The 27585-nt window shown below is 39.3% G+C and overlaps 1 protein-coding gene across 6 annotated transcripts in view; it reads right to left on the bottom strand.

Moving 5' to 3' along the window:
• Positions 1-379: 379 nt before the first annotated feature.
• iqsec1b (IQ motif and Sec7 domain ArfGEF 1b) overlaps positions 380-27585 on the bottom strand; it is a 169710-nt gene continuing 142504 nt past the window's right edge. For 4 of the 6 annotated variants that reach the window (XM_082155000.1, XM_082155001.1, XM_082155004.1 and 1 more), the window contains 13 exons: positions 18789-19062; positions 16712-17973; positions 14890-15051; positions 13488-13610; positions 12587-12753; positions 12082-12221; positions 10541-10570; positions 9527-9652; positions 9152-9251; positions 8612-8773; positions 8245-8421; positions 6253-6302; positions 380-4225 (listed from right to left, as the gene is read on the bottom strand). In XM_082155000.1, the coding sequence (XP_082011126.1) occupies positions 3674-4225; positions 6253-6302; positions 8245-8421; positions 8612-8773; positions 9152-9251; positions 9527-9652; positions 10541-10570; positions 12082-12221; positions 12587-12753; positions 13488-13610; positions 14890-15051; positions 16712-17973; positions 18789-19062 (3325 nt within the window). In that variant the 3' untranslated portion in view covers positions 380-3673. Of the gene's footprint in view, positions 4226-6252; positions 6303-8244; positions 8422-8611; positions 8774-9151; positions 9252-9526; positions 9653-10540; positions 10571-12081; positions 12222-12586; positions 12754-13487; positions 13611-14889; positions 15052-16711; positions 17974-18788; positions 19063-24778; positions 27178-27585 lie in introns of those variants that run through there. The other 2 variants (XM_082155002.1, XM_082155005.1) reach the window with 2 other exon arrangements.

Raw genomic sequence — 27585 nt, 5'->3', positions numbered from 1 at the left:
GGATTTTTTTGATATTCCAATTCCAGTACTTATCATGAGTTTGTCGTTCACAAACAAAGATATTAAGAAACTCAAGCTCATAAAAGCATTTATAAAGAGAGTACTGAGAAGACAAAAAATTAGAATGAGAAAGACTGTTGCAAGGATTCTGAGAACCACCAAACCTTTCATAAAACCAGTTACGCAATGACCTTGCTGACTCAAACATACTTTTATGTTGAATTCAGCAAGGCTTTGGAGAGTTTTGAAGGCTATTTCTAATGCTTTATATCTAACTACAAGAGTTTATTCATTTTGAGATCCACAGAAAATGCTAAGGACATGCATTCAAAATGATTTACATCAACATAATCTGTGCTTTAATGCAGAACAATACAGGTTTATGGTATATTGTTTTATTTCATGTTCTCAACATGGTCACAGTTATAGTTAAACATCAATAGGGTCTTGTCATCTACTTAAAAACAGAATGCATATTAAAACCATAGTTCTCCTCTCCTCATTTGGTAGTAAAAAAGAAATGCATGTTTGAGTGGACGCACATGAAAGGCGGTGAGAGTCATGTAACAGTCGGCTTATTAAAGAAGATCCTATGACAAATTCAAATAAGTACATTTGGTAGCAGAAGCAGTGTCATGTTAATATGAGTCTCTTTAAGGTGGAAAAGGACTACACCGTCAATGCGATGGCTGAGCGAAAAACAAAAAAGTATAATACAGACTATGTACACTTCAAACAAACCCCCAACACTTATACTTTCCCTTTATCATCCATAATAGATTTCTATATGATATGCTTTTTTTCTCTCAAATTTCTCACATTGGTTTGTGATATATACAGCAACAGGCTTTTTATAGAAAAAAAAAAAAAAATCAGAAGTGTAATGATCTTTTTAGGGAGTAAACAAATGATACACATGCCGAGATGCAGTGGCACAGAATAAAATGTAACAGCAAGCCAACATCACAAACAAAACAGAAACAAACAATAAAACCAACCAATCGAACAAACAAAAGATGAGAAAGAACATAATAAAAAGAAAGCACATTTCTTCATTTTTTAAATAAGCTCACATTTCAACCAGAGGTGCTAGGCATCAGCTGCATGCAAAGCTTCGTGACGTTTTGACTTGACCGTCCAGTACTATACAGTACAAAGCTGAAGCACCACAATACATTTACAAATACACTGCACTGAAATCCATAAAAAAAACATTCAACACAAAGGTGAAAAAAAGAAAAGAAAAAAAACATACAAAAAGACTCTTTCTTGACAGCTCTCTGAATTTATGGTCGGTGGTTTAGTCAGAAATGGCTTCGGGTGATCGCATTCGTACAGAGATGGACTGTCCTAGTCTGATTAATGCTCTACTGTACAAACTACTGGCCTCGGTGCATCCTGGGAACAAGCCAGGTGTTATGAAGTCTGATAATGACATAGACACGGATTTATGCTCTATTATCCGTAAGCTTCTATTACTATACGGACGTGCCCTTACGGCACTTCATTACGATTAGGCTACCGGCTAATATTTTCCTTTATGAACTATTTGACGATCAGTGTTTAATTTTTAAGCCCAGATAAACAATAAACTGATGCCTAATTGATTCTATTCTGGTGCGAAACAGGATAAAGAGGTTTTGAATGAAGAGAAGTCTACAGATTTTAATATGTTCATCATCATCATCATCATCATCACTCATTTAACAACGGTCAACTGTAACACTGATAATATCTCTGGAAATATGCAATATCTAGAGAATATTTTTTGTACAATATACATGCAAGAGTACTTTAGCTGACATTCCTGACTGTAGGTTGCAGGTAAAACAGAGACCAGGGAGAACAAGTTGTCGGTGTGGGCGAGAAACAATATGGGGTCAGACGTATATGATGTTAGAAATATGATATAACAGAAACAAACAAACCAAACAACTGGTTGAAATTCGGAATTTACAAAACCGAAACATATATATTGCACATGATTAGTTTAAAAAAACAAACCAAAAAATCTGAAAAAAGAGAAACAACGCACAGCAAATGTCGCAACTGCTGACACCGGTCTCGTATAAGCTCATTTCAGCCGTGGTTTCTGTACATTAAGTGATTATTTACAAAGACAAGTGCTGTTCAGAAGCTCTGTGCTTGAGTTAAAAGAGCGTCGAAACGCAAAACGAATACATCGAATCACAGCTCCAACACCATTTATCTACTTACAGTACAAAACAAGTCAAAAAATTGAACCAAGAAAGGGGATATGTGTGAAAAAACATGTCCAAATCCGTATCGAGTGAGAACACATCCATCCGACCCACTGCTACATATTAAATGCAGTTTACATTACATTAGATTACATTACATTAGCTGTGTTTCTGAGCAAGTGAAAGGCATTCTCACAGGAGGACAGAAGAATATGTATCAAATCTACTTCATTTCCACACAGAAGAGGGCACACGCTCAGCCTGCTGAGAAAAATCAACATCTCTGCACAAACTAAGCTTTTAAAATATGGGGAGAGAATTCGATCAGCCTGCTTTCCTCCGACACAAACACTACCCCTAATGTTAGACGTCAAAATAGCCTTTTCATTGCACCGGCTTTGCCATAAACATCTTCAAATGTACATTTGTTTCATATTGTTTTATTCATCTCTAAAAAAATAGTTAAAAAAATAAAAGCATGTTGCAGCAGTGGCCGGGACCGATGAGTCGAGGCCGTGGAGGATCCATCAGTGAGCTCCCTTGTTCCGCCCTCCCCCTTCCCAAAGTCCCTGTGATTGGTTTGCGCTACGTAGATCCCAAAGGAGGTGGTGCGAACACAAGCCGGAGATTCCGGGAGAATCATCCAACTCCAAGGCAACCAATGATTTCCACGTTGTTCAATTGGCCACCTACTGAGTTCAGTATCAGTGAAAATTAGTAACCCCTACGTCGTGAGTACACAGAGAATACTGAGATTTTATCTGAGGCTGTTCTATACCAATAATAACAATAGCTGCTAATATTATTATTATTATTATTATTTTACAAAATACTATATGTACGACATACACAAAGCAAATCTTTTTTCGTTTTTTTTTTCTGATTAACTCAGTCACTGCTTTTTAATAATTGGCACGTTATAGTCCCCTAACTATATCACAGAAATGTGTGGTCTACAGCTACATTAAATACTGGAACACCACTCGTTTTGACTGACTTAGACAGACTGTTATCTTAAACCGTTGTTCTAGCAAAAACATAGTTTCTGCAAACTAATAAGCAGGCTATTTGTTAATGCATTTAGGTAATTAAGTACAAGAAAACAGTTGCCACGGTCTTTTGCGCATGCTTTTGCTTCACCGCCAGAGTCGAGAAGGTTGAGAGTCTCTAAAATGGAGCCTAAAAGAAGCAGCAGCAGCAGCTTTGTCTGGGGCTCTACAGCTTGAGCAATGACAGGTAAGAACTGATGATTTGAGTTCTAGCCGCCCCAGAAGGCCGGTGCTACACATTGTGGCTCCCTTTCCCAGAGGAAACGGGCGCTGGATGATTTAAACGTGAGTCAAGGTGCCCTTTTTGTTCATGTCCTGGTAGGCAGCAACAATCCGTCGCAGGTTACAATCTAAACAGAGGCCCAACGGACAAGCCCGCCAAAAACGGTCCCATTCCCAAGAGGAAAGAGTTTGCGGAGGGGCTCAAACCACAGTGCTGATGCCGCTGTGTTTGGGCTTGGTGCTGCTGGCCGCTGGAGGAGGAGCCGGAGGCTGGCTGTGGTGGTGAGGTGCATGCTGGGAGTGGGCGGGGTGCGACAGGTCTCGGTGCGTCCCGTGGCCGTGGGGGCCGTGCGAGTGGCTGTGAGAGGAAGAGGGGCCGGGCGCGGGGTGGAACTGGTGGGGCGGGTGTTGAATGTGCGCTGGGGGGTGGTAGTGATGGTGGTGGTGGTACGGAGGGGGGTTCTGCATGTGGCAAAACTGAGCGTGGTGGGGGTGCATCTGGGCTTGGGTCTCAGTGACGGTGACGACATCGCGGGCCGTGTGGTGCAGGTTGGTAGGGTGCGGGGTGTGAGAGATGAGTGTTGGGTGGGAGGGGTGGGAGGATTGGGCAGCCAGAGAGGGCGACTTGCCCCGCTTGGTGCCGAATATGGAGCCTAGGAGAGAGGAGGAGTTGGGGATGGACTGCTGGCGGGAGGGGCAGTCGCGGCTGGAAGTGGCTCGGCGCCGTATGTGGGGGCTGCTAATGATGGACCCCTGCGGGAGCACGAGGGAGAGAGAAGAATGGAGAAGTTAAAAACGAGATGTGTACAGCATGCTCAATGAGCCAACAGTTCCATTTATTATATATTTCACATTCTGCATTCTGAATTTTTAAATGTTAGGTTGATATAAATGTGTAATTATTAGGGTTGGGAACCAATCCAGTTTTCTATTTAAAACAAACAAACAAACAAACAAACAAACAAAAATAAAAAAAACACCACCAATGATTTTCATGTTAATGGTGCTTGAATGTCCATATCTTTGGACCAGCATAGTCCAGTTCATTAAAAAATTACTCTTGTAAGCCAGTTTATTTTATTAAATCATTAAAAGGACTCACAAATGAGTTCTGGACCCATGAGTTATTGGTTTTAATCAGTCTAATGGCTCGCTCACTGAATAAATTGATTTGATTCTTGAACTGAAGTCATTACTTTTGTAATGTCCAAATCAAGAAGAACCATAAACTGTTACTGTGACACTAAAATCAGTGGAGTTAGTGACTAAGTTGATTATAAAGCAATGTGTAGTTAGACACATTCAGAGCTTTGACATAATAAATTGCAATAATTAATAAAAAGCATTTTATGTAACAAAAAAGTTTTTGTTTAGTAATTTGTTGGAAAAAAGGGACCAAATATACTTAATATACTAAAAAAATAGTTTCAATCAATGTTTCAATAAAATAATGCAATCAATAAGGAGATTCAGAATCAAAATAAGTACAATTCAATTCAATTCTTTATGATTCCCATCCCTAGTAATTCAATATTTCATATATTTTAAGTCATAGAACTGAAATACATTACCGTTCAAAAGTTTGGGGTCTGTAAGATGTTTTAAATATGTTTCATAGTCTTTTATGCGCACTGAGGCTGCATTTATTTGACCAAAAATAAACTCTCTGATGAATTAAAAGTTTGAAGGACCAGCATTTATTTGAAATAGGAATCTATTGTGACATTATATGTCTTTACTGTCACTTTCAATGTATCATTCAAGTTTCTTTCAAATTCTTAAAAATAAATAAATAATTGTACTGACCCCAAACATTTTGAACAGTACTGTAATACAAACCAGAAGGTTAATCCCCAAAATAGTATCACATAAAAGTACTCTAAAAATCATTCCTTTTATGTCAAACAAGGACCCAGCACTCAAGCAATGCATCATGATCATCCATCAGCAGTTAATGCATTTATAAAAGACTGAAGCAGATCGCTGAAAGCCATGCATTACATGCAAAAGCTGGAACAGGCAAGATTGAGTTAGTCAGCATTTATGATGTTAAAGCGAGCATATGGGCTTTCCTGCATTCTAGGATAGGCTGTCAATCAAACAGGCACATGTGATAACCTACAGACTAAATGGATGGCAATCCAAATCCATTCTGTTATAGCATCGATTCCTTTGCTATTCTCCCTCGTGTTTATTATGCTTATCTGCACACAGATGGGAAACGATTTCGAGGCATTCCAAGAGGTAAAAGGTGCTTTAGGGCTGGAGAGGAAGAGGTCAAGTGGTTGGAGGTCGGTGAGGAAATGAAGACTTGCACTTTTTGAAGTACTCTAACAGAACACTATTGTTCACTTGCAGCTGCCAAGTGAAACATGCCATCAGGAATCAAATGAAACATTTTACAAAGGAAAAAGACAACGCAGCCCACTGTACGTGACATGGGATGTTTGCATTAGTTGAGTCATGCTGACTAAGTTGGACTGTGGAGATGTTATGATATGTGATGTGAGCCACGGGGGCAGAATTGCCCGTCATTCCACATAAGCTCCACAGGAACAGGCAGCTCATGCATGCAGGGTGGCCTACTTAGTCCAAAAACAACACCACACACATACAGATAGTTGAAACTACTGAGCAAAGAAGCAACCAAAAAGAAAAAGATGGAACAGACCAGAGAAATAAATAAATAAACAAAGCAAAGTTGCAGTTTCAAAATGCAACATTGTCACACAGAATAGCGGCCTGTTGTAGGTTCTTGCATCCTATATCACGGTACTTACTTCCATATTGCTGTCTAGAGATCCTGCACTGCTGCGGCGCCCCCGCTTGCCTGAGCGAGACATGCAATATGATAGATTAGAGCACGCTCGAACAGTCAGATATATAGAGGCGCATGTAGAAGCGTATATATCCTGCCTGCCTACAGGGGCGCTATTGAGACATGAAGCAAGCAGCCGTAGTCTGAAAAGGGAGGGAGGGAGGGTAGAGCCAGGTGGGTCAGGAGCTTTTAAAGGGCCAAAGGATGAGGGTATACTGGTCCTAACATCAAGAAGCATAGTACAGCTACATCTACAAGTGTCTTAAGCAAACTGGGTTTTGATTACTACAAGCAAACTGAAGATTCCTATTAGAGCTGCACGATATACCAAATTAAAATTGATATGCAATGTAATTAAGTAAATATACGTGCTACCGGCTCCAGAGCGGCACTGCTCATCCACATGATACAGAGCTTCACCGGACCACGAGCTGCCCACAATCAAACTGAACTGAATTCAATTGAATGGAATAAAAGCTTGATGGTTTAATGTTTGAAAATGAAAAAATTAAGATATAAATAAAAGTATTACAATATATTTCTTATTTTGTTTAATATATGATTTAATAATAATCACAATAATTATTATTTTATACTGAATTGGTCAAATGTGGGAATGTGCCCTGCAAACTTAAAGATATATATTTTTTAAACCAAGTAAACCCAAGTAAAAAAAAAAAAAAAAAGATAAAAAAAATGTACCCCCCCCCCCCCCCCCCAAAAAAATGTGTCTTCAGGAGTTAAACAAAACATTTTCCAGCTTTTTTAATTATTTTTTTTTGCAATCTCCAACAAAATCACCCCACTCGTTCTGTCAATGTCAATTTTTTTCCAATATCGTGCAGCCATAATCCCTACACTAGATCACAGAAGCAACTGAACAAAAAAAAGAAAAGCAAAAACAGTACAAAAAAAATCATTATCGTTTTTGATGTATGGTCAAATACAAATGTGGCAGCTCAGACTAGCAGTATGAAACAATCGTCAACCTGAAATAAGTATTGAATGACTGAATGACAATGTTAGCAGAGCTATCAACTTCTACACACTTAGATTCTTCTTAATCCATTATTATACAAGATACTGCGCACGTTTTCAGTGCTGTACAGGATTGCTGGAGTGGGATATTCATAGCTTTTCCAGATATCTCTCAGGTTCTCACGTGTAGTGTCTCCTGTCGTCAGACTCAACGACCAGCTTGGTCGAGTTCAATTCACACTTACGGAGTGTGACTACGCTGTGAACTGATTGTTCTAACAGAGAAGGCATGTGAGGTCACACTTCACACTTTCCATTTTTTTCCTGTGTAGTGACTGCCATGTTTAGGGCTCAAAAGCATCTGCTAAATAGAGTGAGAAGATATCACAGCTCGCAAATTGTGTGAAGGTTCAATTATAGAGTGGGAAAAACGAATGTGGAAGATAATATTTGTCAGGATGCTTCTAGCTTCGTTAGCCATGGCGAAGGACATTCATAACAGGGCTGGGTGATATACAGTAGGGTTATGTTTTTCATCTAATATTTATATTTGATTTCAATTGCCGAAAACAATTTTCAATCATTTTGGTTTCAGTTAACAATAACAACACAAAAATCTATATAAAATAATCAAAGCATGCTTTCCCAATACAGATTTTCTCTAGACAAGGACCATGAAACTAATCAAAATGACAGAATAACTAGTGGTCCAATAAGAACACATTAAACAAATCAAATTATTAATTTTAAATTGGCAATAAAATCCTGTGAATATTTGATATATCACCCAGCTCTAATTAATAAATAGTTGAGGCTACACTAATGGTTGTGGACAAACACCAATTTAGAAGCAAGCATTCAGCGCTCTACTTTGGCAAGAGGCGAAGTATTGTTTGGACAAGACTGCACAAACTAATCAGAGGTTGTGACAGATAAAGCCAGAAGCACATCATGTCACGTGGGTCTGTACACTCACCTGCATCTGAAAGGTCACGCAAGGAGCTGCTGAGGGCACTTCTCTTGAGGCCTTCACCTATGGCGTAGCTGTCATCCAGACTGGTGCGACTCAGATTGCCATTTCCTGTGTCTTTCTTTAGTCCTGAGCTCTGGGAAATGCTGGGACGGACCACACCTTTTTGCTTCTCCAGTTCAGCTATGAAAAAAAACATCAACATCATGTTATTTCACATGTCATTTTACTTCAACGCACTGAACATTAGACAGGGTTTGTAGTTCAAGTTATTTGAAAAAGCACCACATTGTTTAAGGCCCATTTTACTTTCTTTTGTGGACCATCCTGGTCACTCTTTCCAACATAATGAAAGGGAACGAGAGCCGCTTACACTCTATTCTGTACTTCTCCATCTCCTGCACCTCTGCGATGGACTCCCGCAGGTCATCTGTGAACTTCTTGCGGTCTTGCGGGTTGGGGGCGTTGAAGTTAATGAGAACTTTAATGTCTGCGCCTGGAAGAGCTGAAGTGAGACGCACTCCATTGGGGTAATCTGAAAAGCAGCAGCGGGAGGGGAATATTTACAGACTGGCGGATCATGACAGCACTCAGACGTGCCCTTTTCAGAGGGACACGCTAATCGATATTCTCACATTTCACAATCGCATATGACAGAGATGTTAATCTTGGTAATACATCCTAATACACAATACTTTGAGAATTAATTTGTTTTCGATCAAAAGCAAAAGCATTTCATGACCTTTAACACCTGTTTCGTGTTTTCCTGTGCAGTGAAAAGCCTGGTTTTTACATGACACGCCAGCACGAAAGTGAAAGCGTGCAATCAAACTGTTTGAATAAGGTTAAACATAGTCCAGAAAAGGGTAATATGGGGTCAAAAGGGCTTTGACCCTTCGCTATGGGTACTTACACTGGTTTTCAAACAGAAGCACCTGCATCCCGTAAAGAGAGAAGGACTGCCTGAAGCTGTACGTCACAGAATTCTTCTTCTTCTGGAAAATCTTAGTGACCTGAATCAAAAGCAGTCACATTAGGACTCCATCTGTTCCTAATTATCTTCTCTTCTCTTTGAGCCTCCGGAAAAGCTGAGTAACACTTTCTGACTGTCATGATGTACACTTACTAACCTAGAATTGGGCTAAAAATGTCTCGCTGACCATTACACCATCATAACAACAAGAACATAACAACATAACAAAAGACGCCATGATGTACAGTAAGACTGTTCGGTCTCATTTTTCCCTGTTGTTATGTGTCATGGGCTATGATGTGTGTGCTTTCTTACCACCAAAAGGTCATTGAACAGGAAGATCTCTCTCTGGTGGAGACCCAACTTCTGAGGTTTATTAGGGTCCGGCACTTCGAACAGCCTGCAGTAACATACCAGCCTGCGATGTGGTAGGGACAGCACCTGTATGTGGAGAACAAATATCGATTAGCCCGAACCTGGTCCATAAATGAGATCCTAGACATGTTCAGAATATAATTAATATCAAGTATTGCTGCAGTATATAGTATGTATTTATACACTGTACTCTGCAGAGTATGCACATTTTCAAGCAGTATAGTATAGAGCTTACGGCATAGAATACTGTATCCCAAAATGCAATGCACTCGACTTGACCTGCCATTACCAGTTACAACATTTTTAACGTGTTTTTCCTGATTTGTTATTTGACCAGACTGTCAAATTATACAAAAACATTTAAATTAGGTCAAAACAAGATCATTTGACAACAATGTAGCATATTATTTTAAAATGTGGAAAATATTTTTAAGAAATCGTAGATAGTATACAGTATACACTATATACTAGTATGCAGTTACATAAAATAGGTCTAATAATTGATTTTCTTTAATAATAAATTTTTTAAATAATATTTATTTATTTCAACCCTCCAACCTACAATATTATACTTGAAAAACTGACCACAATGTAGGATACTAGTTGGAAATGTGGAATAATCCTTATTGTTTCATTTATTATTTTATAAAAAAATAGCAGATAGTATACAGTATATAGAGTAAATCATCCAGTTAGTAACATAAAAATAGATATAAGAATTATTTGGTTTAATTTCATAATATATTTTTATTTTATTAAACCATTTATTTTATTAAATAATATTTATTTATTTCAAACCTCCAACCTACTACTTTATACTTCAAAAACTGACCAGAGGGAGTGCAAAAACAAAAAAAAAATCATTTTTTAAACACATTTTTTCTAACTATAGTTATCAGATTTAAATTGTTGAATGGCATTGATAGAATAAAAAAAAGTGAACATTATACTTACACATCCAAGGCCATGGTGCAGAGACCCAATCTGAAAAGAGGAAAAAATTGAGACGGATGAGTAAGAATCATAGAGAGAAGACTGAGGGGAGGCTTGAAGGTCAGAGAGTGGTCTCTCTCTCTCGTTATTAAGACCCCCCTCCGTCTACCTGTCAGATGTGAGCTGTACTGTATGAATGGGGTGAGAAGGGAGGTTAATGTGGAGCCAAACTGCTGCTTCTCGAAACTGTGACAGGAAGACTCGGCCCATTTTGAGAAACCTAATTACATGTCTTCAGGCAGGGGTCTCAGGCACAGCAGCCTTCTATCTGAGCTCCACAGGAGATCTCTATTATGTCTTCTCTAAAGATGTGTGGAAGATACACCAGGGAGAAAGCTTTCCTGGCAACTAAGTCATGTGTGCCATTTCCATTACAGCTTAAATGTTAATTATTTCAGCTCTGAAAACCCACAGTGCCTCCAAATTCAACTGTGTGACAGGCATGACGATGCAACGGCTTCAGTTGCTTTATCCTTGGGAGAGACCAACTCTGTTGGAGGGATGATGTATATTGTACTTATCTTCTGTGGATTAAAGAACAAAACTACCTGAACACTTTTCTTAAGATACCACTCTCCAGATGTACATCTATCAAGCTAACAGACTTGAGTGAACTCTAGTGGTCTAACAATCTACCTGCTTTTATTTTAAATCAACAAAGACAGGGACACATTAAATTGATCAAAAGTGACAGTAAAGACTTTTATAAGATTTCTATTTCAAATAAATGCTGTTCTTTTCAACTTTATATTAATCAAAGAATCCTGAAAATAATAATATAACGCAATATATTGATAAAAAATACATTTAATTAAAACATTTATTTTATTATTAATCATTCAGCAAAAAACAACAAAAAAAAAACAACAACAACTTGTCTATCATTTTCATTATGCATCACATTGAACATGTTTCCTCCTCTGAATAATTTCTCTGGTTGTAACTGGCTGTACTGCATGAAAAGGTGGTTGAGTTCAGAGCAGGTGAACTGTCAGAAGATTTCATCTTTAGATAACTCTGAAGGCCTCTGTGGAAAAGCAAATCCCATTTATCACTGCAGAGCACCACGCAACCCTTGCCACATGACTTACATGCATGCACAGACACCACAGTCAGATACCGTGAAGGTCTTGAGATATTAGATCTGTCATAAAGAAGAACATCTTGTAGATAAAGAACCTTCTCAGAGTCTCAGTGTCATGTGTCTCTTGAGGATAAAACAGAGGTGACTGACAGAATGATAAAACCTATAGATCTACACTGCATAGAGTGGCGATAGCATACAAACACACAATAGGTGGGGAAAGGAACATGTTTGACCAAAGGCCTTGGATCATTTCACGCCAGTAGACCATGAGTGGAATCGATACAGCGTAATTTCTAGAACCGAGGTCAATGTAAGTTCACAACATGATGGATAGAGATGGACTGCTCCTGCAATGAAGGCACTGCAAGTTACTTTGGATAGAAGTGTGGAAGACAAAAGTGACCATGACACTCACCGGCTTCTTGCCAACAATAAGTTTCTCCACCTTCTGCACCTGGGACACGTGGTCTTCGTTAGTCTTAAGCTCTCGTTTCCGGATTCGCTCATAGATGCCCACCAACATCTCTCGAGGGATGTCCTCGCCATCGTCCACCCCTACGCACAGGAAGCGCAAACAAAAGCCCATGGATAATTAGGGCACGTAAAAGATTTACGGAAATTTTAGGAAAGAATTCGAAAAGTAGGTTAAGCACATTTGATGCACATTGTGAATATATTAACATATCTAGGTTAAAGGTGAATATCTGTTTGCTTTGCTCCAATTATTATGCAAGGTTGTGACCAGAAAGATGTCGTTGCTATCCCAATGAGGCCATTAATCAGTTTAGAGCACATCTATTAAGCTTAATTGGAGCACATTTAAGTATTCTCTTTTTTAATATAACAAAAACCTCTAAATGACTTTAAAGGGGAATATATGGATGAAATAGATTCTGTTTGCAGTGTAATGTGAATCTCACCGCGAAGGTTCTTTACAAAGTCCTCCAGTTTCATCTTCCTCTCCGGCTTCACGTTTGGGCTGTACATGTCCGTGTTGAGGAGTATAATGGCAAACGCCAGGATGAAGATGGTATCTGGGTTCCTAAACTGACGCACCACCCCCGGGTTGCAGATGCAGTAGCGCTGACTGAATGGAAATGAAAAACAACAGCAAATGAACAAAGTGAAACATTAATATGAGACGCCACTTCCACAGAATCAATAGTTGCTCTGGTGAGTAATTGGTTCTGGATGCACTAGCATGACAAGGGAATGGTAAAACTGCCACCGTGGTAAAGAGCTATGTTCTCTTGGATAACTCTTGAATGGACTTTAAACAGTTCATTCGGAAAGAATATGTCTGGCTGAAAGGGTTTAGCTATAACAATATTTTTTGAAGGTCTGAGGGTGGTGAATAGGCAACCGCTGGAGTGCTCAAATGACAGACAGTCCTTGAGATCCGATCGAACAATGTTCTCTGAGGGCTGGGGGAGTGTATTATGCTTTTGAGTTGGTGCAATCTAATGAATGCCAAGAAAACAAACTATCCTAGAGACTTACTGGATAAAAACATTTTCATTGTGTAATCACCAAGCTTCTCTTAAGGGGACAGTTCACACAAACATTTTAATTATCTTATTATTTATTCAACCAAATATCAGTCCAAACCCATATGACATGTCAATGTGGAGCACAAAAGGCACATTTTAGGTGAATATCCTGTCCACTCTTTTCAATAAAATGAACATTAACATTAACGCTGAGGTTGTCAAGCTCAAAAAATGTTGAACAAACCACATTAAAGTATCATAAAAGTAGTTCATATGACTCATGAGCTATATTCCAAATCTTCTGAAGCAATATTGTAGTTTTGTTCTTCACCTGAAGGCTTCAATGAGTCGCTCGACCTTCTGTGCCTCTCCCTGCACCCGGATATGCGCCTGGAATTTTCTCAAGGCTTCATCCAGCTCCATTCCAGAGAAATCCATCTCATCTACCACACAGCTGGGAAAAAGATAATGAACAGAGTATTTAAAGAACTGCCGCATTCTTTCCTGCACTACAGTATATTTGTGATGGTGTATTCAATAATGGTTTGGAAATCTTCTAGACAAAATGACATTCTATTCCATGCATTTTATCACGGCACACATGAAGATATTTTAAACTGAGAGTGGTCATTGCTTTTAGTAAAATTTAGTCTTTCAGATAAAAGCAAGTTCTATCAGTCTCTAAATCACAACCGTGGGGCATACAAAGCAAACTGAGGGACATTTTGCTCCAGGGATACTCATAGTGCATTTAATCTGGTATGTCAAGATTTACTGATTTTAAGGAAGTGCCTTTAAAAAAAAAGTGCTGTCAGACGGAGCTGAACACAGACTGCATGGCTTTATCTGTCCCCATTATCTTGACTGTTCCTTACAGACACATGGTGTCTGAAAAGTACGAACCCAGACACCTCAGTCAATATATAAAGTATAAAGCAGAGAAAGAGTCCATATATCATCCTCTCTCACATTTTAATCCCAACAAAGGTCTGGCTGGAATAATCGTTTGTCATATGCTCCCTAATTTCACGGTGACACTAACAATAACAGCAAATGGTTGTGGTTTTGAACCAGTTTCAAAGACAATAGAATGTGATGTTTTCCACCTTTGATCCTAAATTCACTCATTTTAAAAAAGAGGACGCTTAATGGTTGTGGGTAATATACAATTGTAAAGAACCAGTTTATGAGACAATGGACTATGATGTTTTCCACCTTTGATACTCCATGCGCTCAAAGCCACAAGAGCTTGGAAGGCTTACACATTGTGGTCAGTTTGTCCCAGGAGGGAACACAAATTCATACAGGCTCCAGTAATATTGGCTTTAACTAGTTCATTCTTATGTAGCAAGGATAGTGAAGGATAGTGAAAAGCAAAATTACAAAGAGAATTTTGTCTTTGTTTTCTTTGTGTTTTTCTTTCTTTGGAGAATTTGTGTTTTATTTTTTGTGCATTTAGGTCAAATATGGTTTACTTGGAGCACAGATTGAATAAATTAAACAGAGATGAAAAAACAGGCTGACTGTAAATTATTAATATTTTAGCTGAAATAATGTGCAGAGACAACAAATTGTAAATAACATGTACAAAACAAAACAAAATGTGTTATGCGAGTGGACATGGCTGCATATTATATTTGAAATAACTTGGTTTTGTAGTATATCTCAATTTGGATGATTGTTTTTTTTAATACAATACACCCAATTAACCCAGTAAAATTTTCTGAACATACTCAAGAACATCTCTGTTGAACTGTTTCTGCCTGTTGCCCAGGAACTCGCCAATCATCTGTCGACTTAGCCCTTTTCTCTGTAACAGGAAATGAGCAACTCCCACAGGTGTGTCTGGGACAAATCCTCGCTCAATCAGGTATTGGATGCCTTTTTCAGGTTTCCTAGAGACAATAAAAGAAGATCAAGAGTTTGAACAGTGCATTTACTGGTCCCAATGTGTGACTAAGCAGCTCTCAGATCAAGTACGTTCTTGTGACTGAACCATTACCACACAAGATTAAAAGGAAAGTAACGGCCCAGTGCAAAGACAGGCAAATCCACAATCATCTAAGATTAGAGGCCCCTTTAAAGCAAAGCTTTAAATGACAACACACACACACACACACACACACACACACACACACACACACACACACACACACACACACACACACACACACACACACACACACACACACACAGGCATATAAACATGCACAGCCCAGCAGTTTCAATCAAGCACCTTAATCTGTTCAATAAAAAATGAAATCTGATTTGAAATACCTCATGATTGCAAAATAAATGATCAACCCCTACACTTTTGTAAGAAGCTTAAAAAAATAATTACATCCGTTTGTCTGAAGTACACAGAGTAAGATGGTAAACTGTGGTTATGAGGACAGTGTGCTTTCCTTGATCAGCAATGCTCTCATCATGGTTCTAATTGCTTGATCACTAATCAAATTTAGAGCACTGAGTGGCAATCAAACAGACAGCACCACATGCATGCACACAGACACGTACTGAATAAATAAAAGCGCCAAAATTATAATGAATGTCTGGAAAACACATGACTACTGTGCATTGTGTGCTTGGTTTAGATGATAATTTAAAAAACACAGCTATTAACACAGCTCCGATTGGTGCTAATGAAAAATCATTACTCAATACAACTGAAACATGACACTCCAAACCAAAGTATGTAAGCGGTGTGGGAATGGGGTGCATCATTTTTGCCTGTAGTGAGGTGAGGTCCTGTAGCTAAAACAGTAGAGCATGGCGGTCAAAAGACATAGGTGTGATCACTTAAATGTTAGTCGCTTTGGATAAAGACATTTGTCAAATGCATATTTGTAACCTTTAAGGTTTACAAAACGTGTAAAGTATAACAGAATTGAATGTCAGCAACAATTCACATAACGTAATGTGCTAACAAACTTTTAGCTGTGTCAGAAATATTATAACAAAGAAGCAAAGGTGAAAGTGAGTGACAAAAAATATGATACAATAAAATGTTGGGTAATTCTCTTAAAGATAGGGTAGACATTTTTTTAAACACTTTTTGTTATATGGTTGAAACTTTTCACATCCTGAAAGCAATCAATAATAGAAGTGGTCTAAATATTAAAACAGGTACAGTACAAATGACTTCTGTGGACGTCTCAGAACCAAAAAATGTTATCCTACCTGCCTGTCAACATGTATTTCCATACCTCTGCGCACCCTGCTCGCACAGACATCACACGTCATCAGTGCGCTCCGTAATGCTATGCACAGTTGTAGACAGACAGTCAACCGAGTGCCGCAAACAAACAGCAGTTTGTTACAGTTCCTCCTGAACCAAAACAATGAGCTTATGCTGCGTTCACGCCATGCCATCTAGCTTGCTATTGCTAGCCTATCCGAAATTGCCTACCCTACCTTTAAATGTAAATGTTAATCCATAAATGGATTTGGATGTTTTACACAAAGAGAGGAAACTGTCGTCTCTGCACTCCACCAATATAATCTTTTCCCAACTAGCTTTCTACTACCAAAAGCATGCATTCATACTTCACCTACTTGTTGAAAAGGTTCAGGCCAATGCGGTAGTGCCTCTTGCGAATGATATCATTGCTGAACGCTGGGGAGTCCCAACTGTTGCGTGTTTCCTTATGATACGTCTGCTTGCTGAGAGTCTGCTCTCGAAGACTATCCCTGGATGAGGACTCTGAACTGCAGTTGATGGTATCGTTGGAATTGGAAGTGCTGTTGATGCTGTCATTATCGCCGTCTGAGAAGTCGGACTCTGATTTGCTCTGCCGGTTGCCGGTGCCATTGATTGCCAGGTGGCTTTCCAGCTGCCGCGGCCGATGCCGAGGAGCCTCGTCATCTCTAGCAGGTCCCCGTGGTGGGAGCGCGTGAGAGGGGATGTGTTTTGGGCTGCCCTGCTGGCTGGCGATGCCCCGATCATAAGCGTTCTGTCTTTTGAGGGAGCTTCGGTCAGAGCGGTCACTCAGCTCAACTGAGCTATCGCTGGGAGGTTCGATAGTTAGCAGGGGTAGGTGGTCTATTCTCAATCTCTGCTCTTGACACTCCAGAGACGGGGTACTGCGGCAGCTAGTGTCCGTGTCACCCTTTTCATCTTTATGAGCTAGAGACCAGTAGTCCTGCGAGGAGTTCAAAGAACGTAGACGAAGATCTGACTCTGTGCTAGAAGGTCTTTCAACTGATTGTGTTAAAGGAAGAGGAGGGGACAGATCTTCCTCATCTATATAAAGTGTCACATCACTGTAGGATGCTGTCATCTCATCTCGCTTACGGTGGTCACTGCTGTGGGAAGGCTTGACCTGGTAGGTAACCTCTTTCTCAATGTCTGGATGACCTCTGGTTGACTCTGGCTGTCCCTCGTCTCCATGTAGGCTGCGACAGTTCAGAGCATCATCTATCGACTCTGCCAAAGACTTCACTTGTCGAGAGAAAACGTCCTCCAGCTCAGTAATGGCATCCGTGAAATCGCTCTGGACCACAGGCGACTTTATGTTGGCGGGGACCATTTCCCCACGCTCCGATTGCACCAAGGCTCCTAGTTTAGAACCATCGTCGGTAAGAGACACCTGCTTCCCCTCAAAATAGGAACTATGGACTTTTTCAGGTCCTTCAAACGAAAACTGCATTCTCATATTGGATAAAACTATGCGTCTGGACATGCGGTTCTCCGACATAGAACTCCTGAGGCGCTCAAAGTTCTTATTCATCTGATATTGGCGGAAGGCAGTCTGGATCGTGCGTGCAGCATGTCGGGTTATAAAACGCCCTCCATACTTGCGCTCCAGCATCTCCACCTGTGGAAACACACAAAGATTATGCACCACTTTTAGTGATGGTAGCAAACTCACATGCACAAATGTCCCTCCTTCTTTAGTTTTACAGAATTTTGTTGTTGATGGGACTTAAATAGCATTTTGTCCTCCCTCCCATGACACAACATGACTTGACCAAACCTCAAGCCCAAAATGGTAAGCAACATAAATAAAAGACAAACAAAAGCCACACATGGTATTAACTAATAAAGCATGGGTATTTTGCAAGGTAGGATGGATAAAACTCACCATTTCATCCCCTTATAAAGGCATTGAGGACTGAAGAACGCCTTTAGCATGGTACCTAAGCAATCAGTTATAACCTACTTGCATGCTAAAGCCAGCCCAAGACCTTTTTAGCCTGAAGAATGGGCAGAACTAATCAAATTTCTCAGCTCTGTGGGACCTCACACAGAGACGGTGGGCAGCACGCCTCTGGATAGTACCACTCTGAATAAGAATCACTCTCCCAGCATGCATTGAGTTATGATTCTCATCTCCCAAATCCAAAAAAGCTCTCATTGATCTCATATCAGCCTTTGGGTGTATTAAATTACTTCATATGAAAGACATGCAGTCAGCACAAGCAAGGAATTTATGTTCAACCAACTACAATAAAGTAGATTTATTTACACAGTCCTTTGAGGGGAAGTACATCAAGTATAATATGAAGCCACTGAACCTCAATCACACTCCCTCTGCACCATAACGGCTCATCACAATGTGAATACAAATAGTTGGTGGAGAATTTATGGTTTCTTGGTAGCCTTCCAGTTAAAGATCCTGAAGAACTCTACCTGTTTGTCTTGGAGGTCGGTGGAGAGCTCATAGCTCTCAGACAGTGATCGGGAGCGTTTGATGGCCTCCTCCTCTGCTTGCTTGCGTAGGATCGACTGGGAATGCTGGAGTTTGGGTCGCCGGGGGCGCTGCCGTACCTCGTGAGCGTACAGTGGTGGGCCGTCGAAGTGCTCGCCACTGATGATGGCACTGCGGCTCACCGGCCCTCGTAAGTAACCCCCGCTGTTCTCTAGAGAGGGGCCCGCCTCACCGCCCGGAGCCTCACCTTCCACACTGTAAAAAAAAAAAAAAAATCGTAAGTATTGTGGGTTAGAATAAACAAAAAAGGAGCATAAACAGTTCATACTGTCGAATGAATGAGGCATACCAGCAGATATTCGGATTTTGATTCATTTCTCATTATGATTCAATGAGTCAGTTGTTCGAGAATCAGACTACACTGGATGCGTGGTATGTTTTTGATTTACTAAAAAGAACCGACTTGTACTGTTCTGTTGCAGGAAATGTAAAGATGTTTCTTGTCATTATTTCATGGTCTTTTTTTATGGCATAACATTCAATACAGACAGCACATTCAGATTCATAACTATGAAGAAATATGAAGATTCAGACAAAATTCTACAGGCCAGCACTAACCACTTTATACAGTAGACGCAACACATGCAACCATGATTTTCCAGACACAAATCAAAGTTCATTGTAAATCCCATTATCCACTCCCACAAGCTTACACGTGAGGTCACAAGCTGAACTTTATAACTAGTGGGGAGGTATAAAAGCAAACGACTATGTTTATAGCAACACGTTGTGGTATGATGCACCTCCGTCAAGATAAGTAAAGAGCAATGATTACAAACACTTCCAGCAAAAAAAACTTATATTGGACGTTCAGGAAACTTCCTTTAATTGATTAGGTTGGTATTTACCTTGGTACTTTGTGGTAATCTGTGAGTTTCAAACTATTATAACATACAGCCTATATAGCATGTGTTTTAGCGCCTACATTTCTCTAGTACTGCATACTAAGATAAAACATTCAAGCAGTATAGTGTCAGCGTTCACATACATCATGCTTACACACCAAACAACACACTCCGGGAAGCAGAGCAGAGAATCAACAGCATAACTCCTACCTGTCAAAACCTTAGCAGAGGAATACCTTCTGTGGCAAATATCTTGTATTGCTCAAGGCAATGAGTAAAAGGAGAACTGTGACACATTCGTAAACAATCACACACTTCAACCAGACACTTCACGCCACCTCTAATGTGATTGCTTGGAAAGGTCAAAGTATAACAAGGGTTATTTGATTAGAAATATCAGTTATACCAGTGAAAGAGATGACAGATAATAGGAATATAGGAATACATAATATATTGATAGATATCAGCTATATACAGGGTAACACTTTAGTTTAGTGCCCAATTCTCACTATTAACTAGTTGCTTATTTGCTTATTTCTATTTAATAGAAATATTGTTCCAAGAAGACATCCTACTTGATCAGCTGTCACTACTGTATATACTTTGAGGTAAAGATCTCAAAGCTAAATCTGAATTATTTCAGTACATGTTTGTTTTGCACGAATACTGCTTCTCATCAACACACTTTCTTGCATCAGCTAAGTGCCAGTAGATTAACTTTCTAGATTAAGTGCTCTTCTTTTAATTAAATGAATTAGTGTGCAGTAGAGCACTCAGTATTACAGAGATGAGAACACTGACAAAGTCAGATTGATTGAATTTGTTCATCTTGTATAGGTGAAAGCGACCAAGGTGTGGGTATATAGAAGTCGGAGCATTTGTACTGTTTGTAGGCGTTTCCAATCTTGGATAAGACAATACGAGAGCTTGGTGTAGTTTGACTTCAACAAGTAATATCCTCAGGCGGCAAGCTCTATTGAGCCGATGAGACCCCTTATACAACCCCTGGAGCTAGTGCTGTGATCGTCAAATGACATACAGAGGATATGCCCGAGAGATGTCAGGTCGAAGAGATAGACTGTTCTCACACCTTTTGACACGTCTGTATTCACCTGCTGCTTCTCTAAAAAATGCTCTGAACTACAGAGTCAAAGGGGAGGTCGCCACAAAAACCAGACATAAACATGTTTCCTCAGAGTCACAGGTCATGGCTGTAGAATCGATTACAGTGCATAGGGACAACAATAAGGCTAAATGAATGTCTCCTTTATACGCTCCATACGGCACAAAGCATGCCACAGTAATATATTTACTGGTTTTAGATCCTTAACAGAAAATAATAAATATTTGGGGAAAAAGAAGTACAATTTCATTGTCAAGTTCTGAGATTTTTTTGTTGTTGTTATTGTTAATTAAAACTAAAAATATGAAAAATGGTTTCCGTTAATTGAAATAAGTGGAAATAAAATATAAAAACATTAGAAATGTTCCCTTGGACACTAACTGAAATGAAATACTTCGGGTTGACATACTAATATTTATAAAACTAAAACTGAAATAAATATAAATTAAAGCTAAAAAAAAAGAAGTATTTAAAAAACAAGAACAAATAATAATAATAATGACAAAAGCAAAAAATAAAAGTGACAAAAGCAAATAATACAATTACAAAAAAAAGAAAATTCAAAATATCATGATAATATGTAAATAACACTAAAATAACACTGTATAAATAAAAAAAGATATATATTTACAACACATTTTAATGTCCTTTTTGAGGTGGCATAAATCCAATCCAATAATTGGCCTAAAAAAACTATAAAAAAAAATCACAATGTGCATAGATACACATCAAATAAACACTTATTTAAGTCTCACAGTCAGTTTAACGCTGTATGTGTTTGATTCACTGAAAAGAACTGCATGTTCATGAATTAGAACACACTATATGTTTCCGATTGAATGAAAAGAACCATATCAACCAGTCATTAATTTCAAGAATAAGACAACCTCGATAGTGTTGTCTTTTCAATGCTGTAGATTTAGTAGCACAAGGTTCTCAATTCTCAACCCTAGTACTGCCTGTATTATCATGCAGAGCACATTGGGGTGTCTCTGAGAGCCAATGACATGACCTCCAGACATCACCCAGAGTCAGTGAACACACATAAAGCCCACCTGCCGCTCTGAAGGACACAGCTAATGAGGGGGTAAGATGGGTAAAGTCAGAGGTTATATATAGATATAAAGGTTAATACAATGGCCTTGTTTCATGTATTCCTACATGCACACTTAAATACTACCGCCCTGCCCACAGTGTTTGGAAATAAAGGAAGATGAAGACATTTTGTTACACATGATTGTACATTATATGAAAACACACTGCAAGGTAATTCAGATGATGAATTTGGCAGCTAATTTCCCCACATCTTTGCACTGAGGCCACCCGGCTCGAACGACTTTCAGTGTCTGCCGCCTGACGTCTCCTGAAAGAGCTCTCAGCGGGTCCCTTGAAGGGTGGCAGCAAATACAATTTTCATTTTGTTTGGTTGCCTTCTCATCTCTCTGAGGAGAACCAGGGTATTTTCAAAGTCTGACTCCCCCTAAACTGTGATAGATGACGGTGTCTGAAAAAGTTGCAATTATTGTAAACACAAGCGATATAAAATCCTTTGAGGATGCCAGATGACAGGTCTGAGAATAGATTCAATGAAAAAGATCAGAAAATAAATACTTGGAAGTGTTTTGAGATCATCACAGTGATGGTGTGGGGCAAAATGAACAACTTTCTGAAATGGAGGACATTAATTCATCTTAGAGCAAGCAAAAAAAAAAAAAAACATACAATGGCCTAAATGTTCAAGGTCGAGTCACTAAGTTTAAACTACAAGGAGGGATGAAGCTGAATGACTGACAATCTAGCTCTCATTTAAATTTTCTGCCTCATGTTATTTTATAAGACAGTGAACACAGCAGCAAATTGAATTTAATGAGAAAAAAAAAGCCTGATTTAATTGAGCCGAGGGCTGCGCTCTTAAATCTATACGCTGCAGTTCAAAACACTAATTAGAAATAGGTTCATTGTTAAAACAAACACAGATTAGCTTAAGTCTATCAAAATGTAACTTCCCATTATTGTAATGAAACAAACAGACCACTAGGGGCAACAATGAGCATTTCAGAATTTAGCCAACTTTAAATGGATAGTTCAACTAACATAATGCATTAAAGAAATCAGCTTTAAACAACATGAGGGTGAGTAAATTATCTTAAAACTTTCATTTTTGGCTAAACTATCCAAAAAACTATGTTATACATACAAAACTATGTTATTTTATTACACTCAAATGTAGTTTACACACTATAGATGGCTGATTTTAGCAAACCAAGTGAAGTGTGGAGACAACTGAGGCTCTCTGTCATACTCAAATCTATAACTCAAGACAGCTGGCGAAGTTCTTTATTCTCCAGAGGGTCTCATTAGGCAGCAAGAGGAGGCGCCTCTATTGGACTAGTTTGGGCTCCAGTCACGTCCAGCTCAGAGAGATGTGGGAGGTTCTGACAAGGGTAAGAGAACGCAAGTGCTAACAAGATGGTGAGGTGTTAAGATCTGACAGAAGATGAAACGCACCGTCTCTTGCTTTCCCCTTTAGAGTTCACCTAAATGAGTCTATCAAAAGAAGACCTCTATATTAGTGCTATATTACTAGTTTGAAACTCAAAGCCAAGAAACTATTGACTTACAACATGCCGATACAAATAGGAACTAATCACTACTGATTTCAATCATCTTAAATTAAATGCATTTTTTTTTACATTCAAACCCTCCAACAATCATAAGGGTCCGCAATAAGGCAATTTTTTGACAGCCATTTCTGCTGAGTTTATGTAACTTTAACTTTGTACTTCATCTAATTTGCTGTGAAGCTGAAGTACAGATGCTGAGTCTAACAAGGAAAAATAACAAGCTCATTTACATTTCACTTACCTAAACTACGTGTCATTTGAACTCTTGGCTGCTGCTTTTGGAGTCTTTTTCATGTTCTGAATCTTCAAGCTCTGAAGGTTTTTATTGCCACCCTTACACCTGACTTTAGTATTTCCTCTATGCTATATGTTGAAGATTAGACAGTTAAAAACAATAAATGCTTTTATAAACTAAACTCTTTTTGCGTAATATTTTTTCCAGGCTTGCAAAAAACATTATGTTGTGCTGTTAACTCAGGTTACACACAAACCCACACTAAATCCAAGTTTGAGAGCATTAGAGGACCAATCAGGCTCCATTCACAAGCGTGGCACGTCGCATGAATGCAGCCCTGTTGATGACTGGGAAATGCTCCGGCATCTTGCATAAAGCACTTATTGTTCAAATAAAGCTTGCTTTACTAATATCACTAAGCTTATTCTGGTCTTACATAAATTTCAATGGGGCTGATCTAGTAATATAAATACACATATCTCGATTTGTTGTTATTAATAAGATTTTTTTAGCTACTGCCACCTTTCCATGACTGAGGCAAGTATAAAGCCAAACAACTGACACAAATACTTCATTCATTAGCAAAAAAACATACAGAATCAATGGCTGAAGTAGAGACCTCAAAAAGATCTTCTTCTTGTAACTTTTTGACTAACACAATCAGCATTTTCAACCAGTGATGGATAGAGGTCATCATGAAAAGAAATGACATAACAATGACATTAAAGCAATTTTTGGGCTAATGACATAACATATAAATGTGTCTATCCGGTGCAAGATCAGATCAACTAAAACATCACTCAACCACACAACTAGAAGCAGAAGTGCGCTGAGAGCAACAATGGAGAGGTTTGCGCAATAGAGGAAGATCCCCCATAATTCAAAGCAGGTAAAAGAAACAAAGAACCACTGACCTGAATGTCACATAAAACATCTGTGATCTACTTAAAAACACACCCTGATCCAATGATACACCCCGTCCCAATGCAAACAAACACAGTAGAGACAGACTTAAAACACATTTCTCATATGTACTTCTATATGTGTTCTGAAACACACGCACACACACACACTGAAATCTTACCAGCTCCCCAGTTCCAGCAGAGACTGGCTTCTGTCTGAAGCGCAGTGCAAACACCACATGTCGATTTCTGATCCCTACAAACATCAACATCCCTTTGGCCTGTGGCTGCCCATCTCCTCGCCAGGCAAATCCGTCTCATAGGAAAAAGAGGCACGCTCTCAGTCCGACTAAAGACCTCTAAATCCTCACCCTCTCCGTTGCGCGTGCTCTTTCCTTCTCTCCTTTTTTCCTCTGACTTTGTGGAAGGGGTGCTCTGAGGGGTGTGCAGGGAAGGGGAGGGAATTCCACAGTCCGGAAAACTAATTACGTGATGGCGGGAATATAAACGACCAGCCCGACCCAAAGAGGAGGGAACGGGCCGGCCCGCCGAGTCTGGAACAACAGAGCCAAAAGAACTCCGGCTGGAAAGCCATGAAGGGATTGGGAAGCCCCTCTGGAATGACAAAAGGATGTGAGTCTATAAATAGCACGATCGCAGGATGGACTAAAACTGGATGGATTGGATGGAGGAAGTTCCGCTCGTTCTCAGGTTTCAACGGCTGCAGTAATATGAGCTCATAACGTGTTGCATACACACTTCAGACTGGACTGGAGAAGTGCAGCCAAAAAGCTGCTCCGTCAACGGCCAGTTTGCACACCCATGATGAATCCTTCTCAAACTTACAACCGAACCGTATCATTTCTGAGCAGCTGTGTGGATTTCTGATGCATTAGAGTGATAGATAAAAAAATAAATAAAATAAATGAGGCTCTCCCTCATGGCGTTTCAAACTTGTATGACTTTCTTTTCTTCTGTGGAACATAAAATAACAGTTTTTGTCCATATAATGAAAGCCAATGGTGTCCAAAACAACATTGGACAACATTGAGACACTTTTCAAAATATCTGCTTTTGTGTTCCACAGAAGAAAGTCACACAGGTTTGGAACGACATGAAGATGAGTAAATTAACTTTCATTTTTTGGGGGGTGAACTCAAATTGAGGAACAAACACCTAAAAACTTTCTAAAGTACACCAAAATGTCAAAACGTTGTCCAGCTGACGCCTTTTTCACAGACAAGGCTCTGCTGTCTAGTAAAAGAGGTCTAAAAACACACACGCGCAGCCGTATTTATAGCTAACAGTTTGAAAAACATCTCTATAATCTTTTCCCTCTTTTGCCTCCTCCCGTCTACTTACATAAGGAGGGCGGCCTGGCTTACGCATTTCCTTTCTGACATCATTACCTAAACAATGGGCGTCGCTCAGGCAAAGCCCAGATGCTATCACTCGCCCAAGTGTGCAAAGTGTGCAGTTTGGACTGTCCGTGGGGTCCGAGAAAATAACCTCTCAATGTGGACTTGCGTGGTTTAAGGAGTCTCGTCGAAAAAGCCAACACGAATAGCTTCCAGGTGGTGACGTCTTGGAGTTTGGTGTCTAACGGTTGAGAAGTGATGTTCTCTAATTAGAGTAAAAGCTCAAAGCTGTTCCCTAGTGAGAGCCCCTCTTATTTCCTGTTCCTTGCTCTCTTCCTGAACTAAGACTCCCTGAAGGAAGACTAAAACAGGTTGAAATTTGACCAAAGAGGTCCAGACAGCAGAATCAACATCTGTTCTTCTTTGGTAGCCTCAAGTTGTACATGTGCTCTTTGTCAAAGATCTTCAGCTCTGAAGTGCAAAGCAGCAATGGGGGGAAAATCACAGCAGGAATCAGAAATACTGATCTTTACTGATGTCCTTTCGGATCACATGGACCAGTTTGGTAATGTCTCTGCAAACATGGAATAAATAAAAGCATCTGTGAGGACAGGACATCTAATGAGTCAGAGGAGTCATGTGTTCAATAGCGCATGACTCACTCCTAAAATACAGTCTCCAAATGAGACAGACATGCAGAAATACCGAAACATCACTAAAATAATAAATTACTACTTTGTATGTACAAATTAATGCAGTTGAAGTCAGTCAGGCAAAAGCCCATTATACTATTCTGTAGCTTATACGAAGCGAGAGGTCACTGTGACTTTTAGAGCCACCTGACAGAGTTCATTACTGAGGTCCTCAAATCTTTTAATGCTAAAAGGCTTGGAGAGCAATAAAATCTTTCCTGCTTGTCAGAGTGAAGCTTCAAGGAAAACAGCGTGACAAATTTATTCATTTGCTTCTAGGTCTACTTATCTGTTACTCTATTGCACGGAACTGCAGCTAAAACACCACAATGACCAAAACATCTATTTCTACTATATTTGAGGAATATTCAGCTATTTGCAGCTGCAGTACATATGAAATCGCACTTGTGGTCTAAACGACAATAGGCTATTAATAATAATGAAGACGCAAGCTGCTAAAGAAAATAAAACAATGACAATACAAACAAAATTGAAGAAAAACATAATCTTTAAACTAAAACAAGGGCCACAAATATTAAGCAGCAACGGTTTTCAACTTCAATAATAATAAATAAAAACGTTTCCTGAGCACCAAATCAGCATATCAGAATGATTTCTGTACAATACAAATGGATTATAGAAATAGATAAAAATGTATAAATGTAATATTTCACAATATTACCAATTAATTTTACAAGTTTAATGCGTCCTCTTTCAAAAATATTAAAAGATCTTACAGACCCCCGAACTTTTGGATGATAGTAGGCTATATGCAGTATGTAAACATGTAAGAAAAAAACAAATATTATCCCTTTGTGTATGGATCTACTTTCTCTCGCCACGGATTCAGGATCTGGCGTTCAAACGTGTCAACGTCTCAGTTAGTAATTTAAAAACGCCACGTTAGAACTAGTAACGACAGCTTGGGATGTTTCATGA

The sequence above is a fragment of the Leuciscus leuciscus genome, assembly GCF_965113295.1.
Source record: "Leuciscus leuciscus genome assembly, chromosome: 23".
NCBI lineage: Eukaryota > Metazoa > Chordata > Actinopteri > Cypriniformes > Leuciscidae > Leuciscus > Leuciscus leuciscus.
Note: the sequence above shows the minus strand (reverse complement) of the source record. Positions and strands in the feature narration are given on the sequence as shown.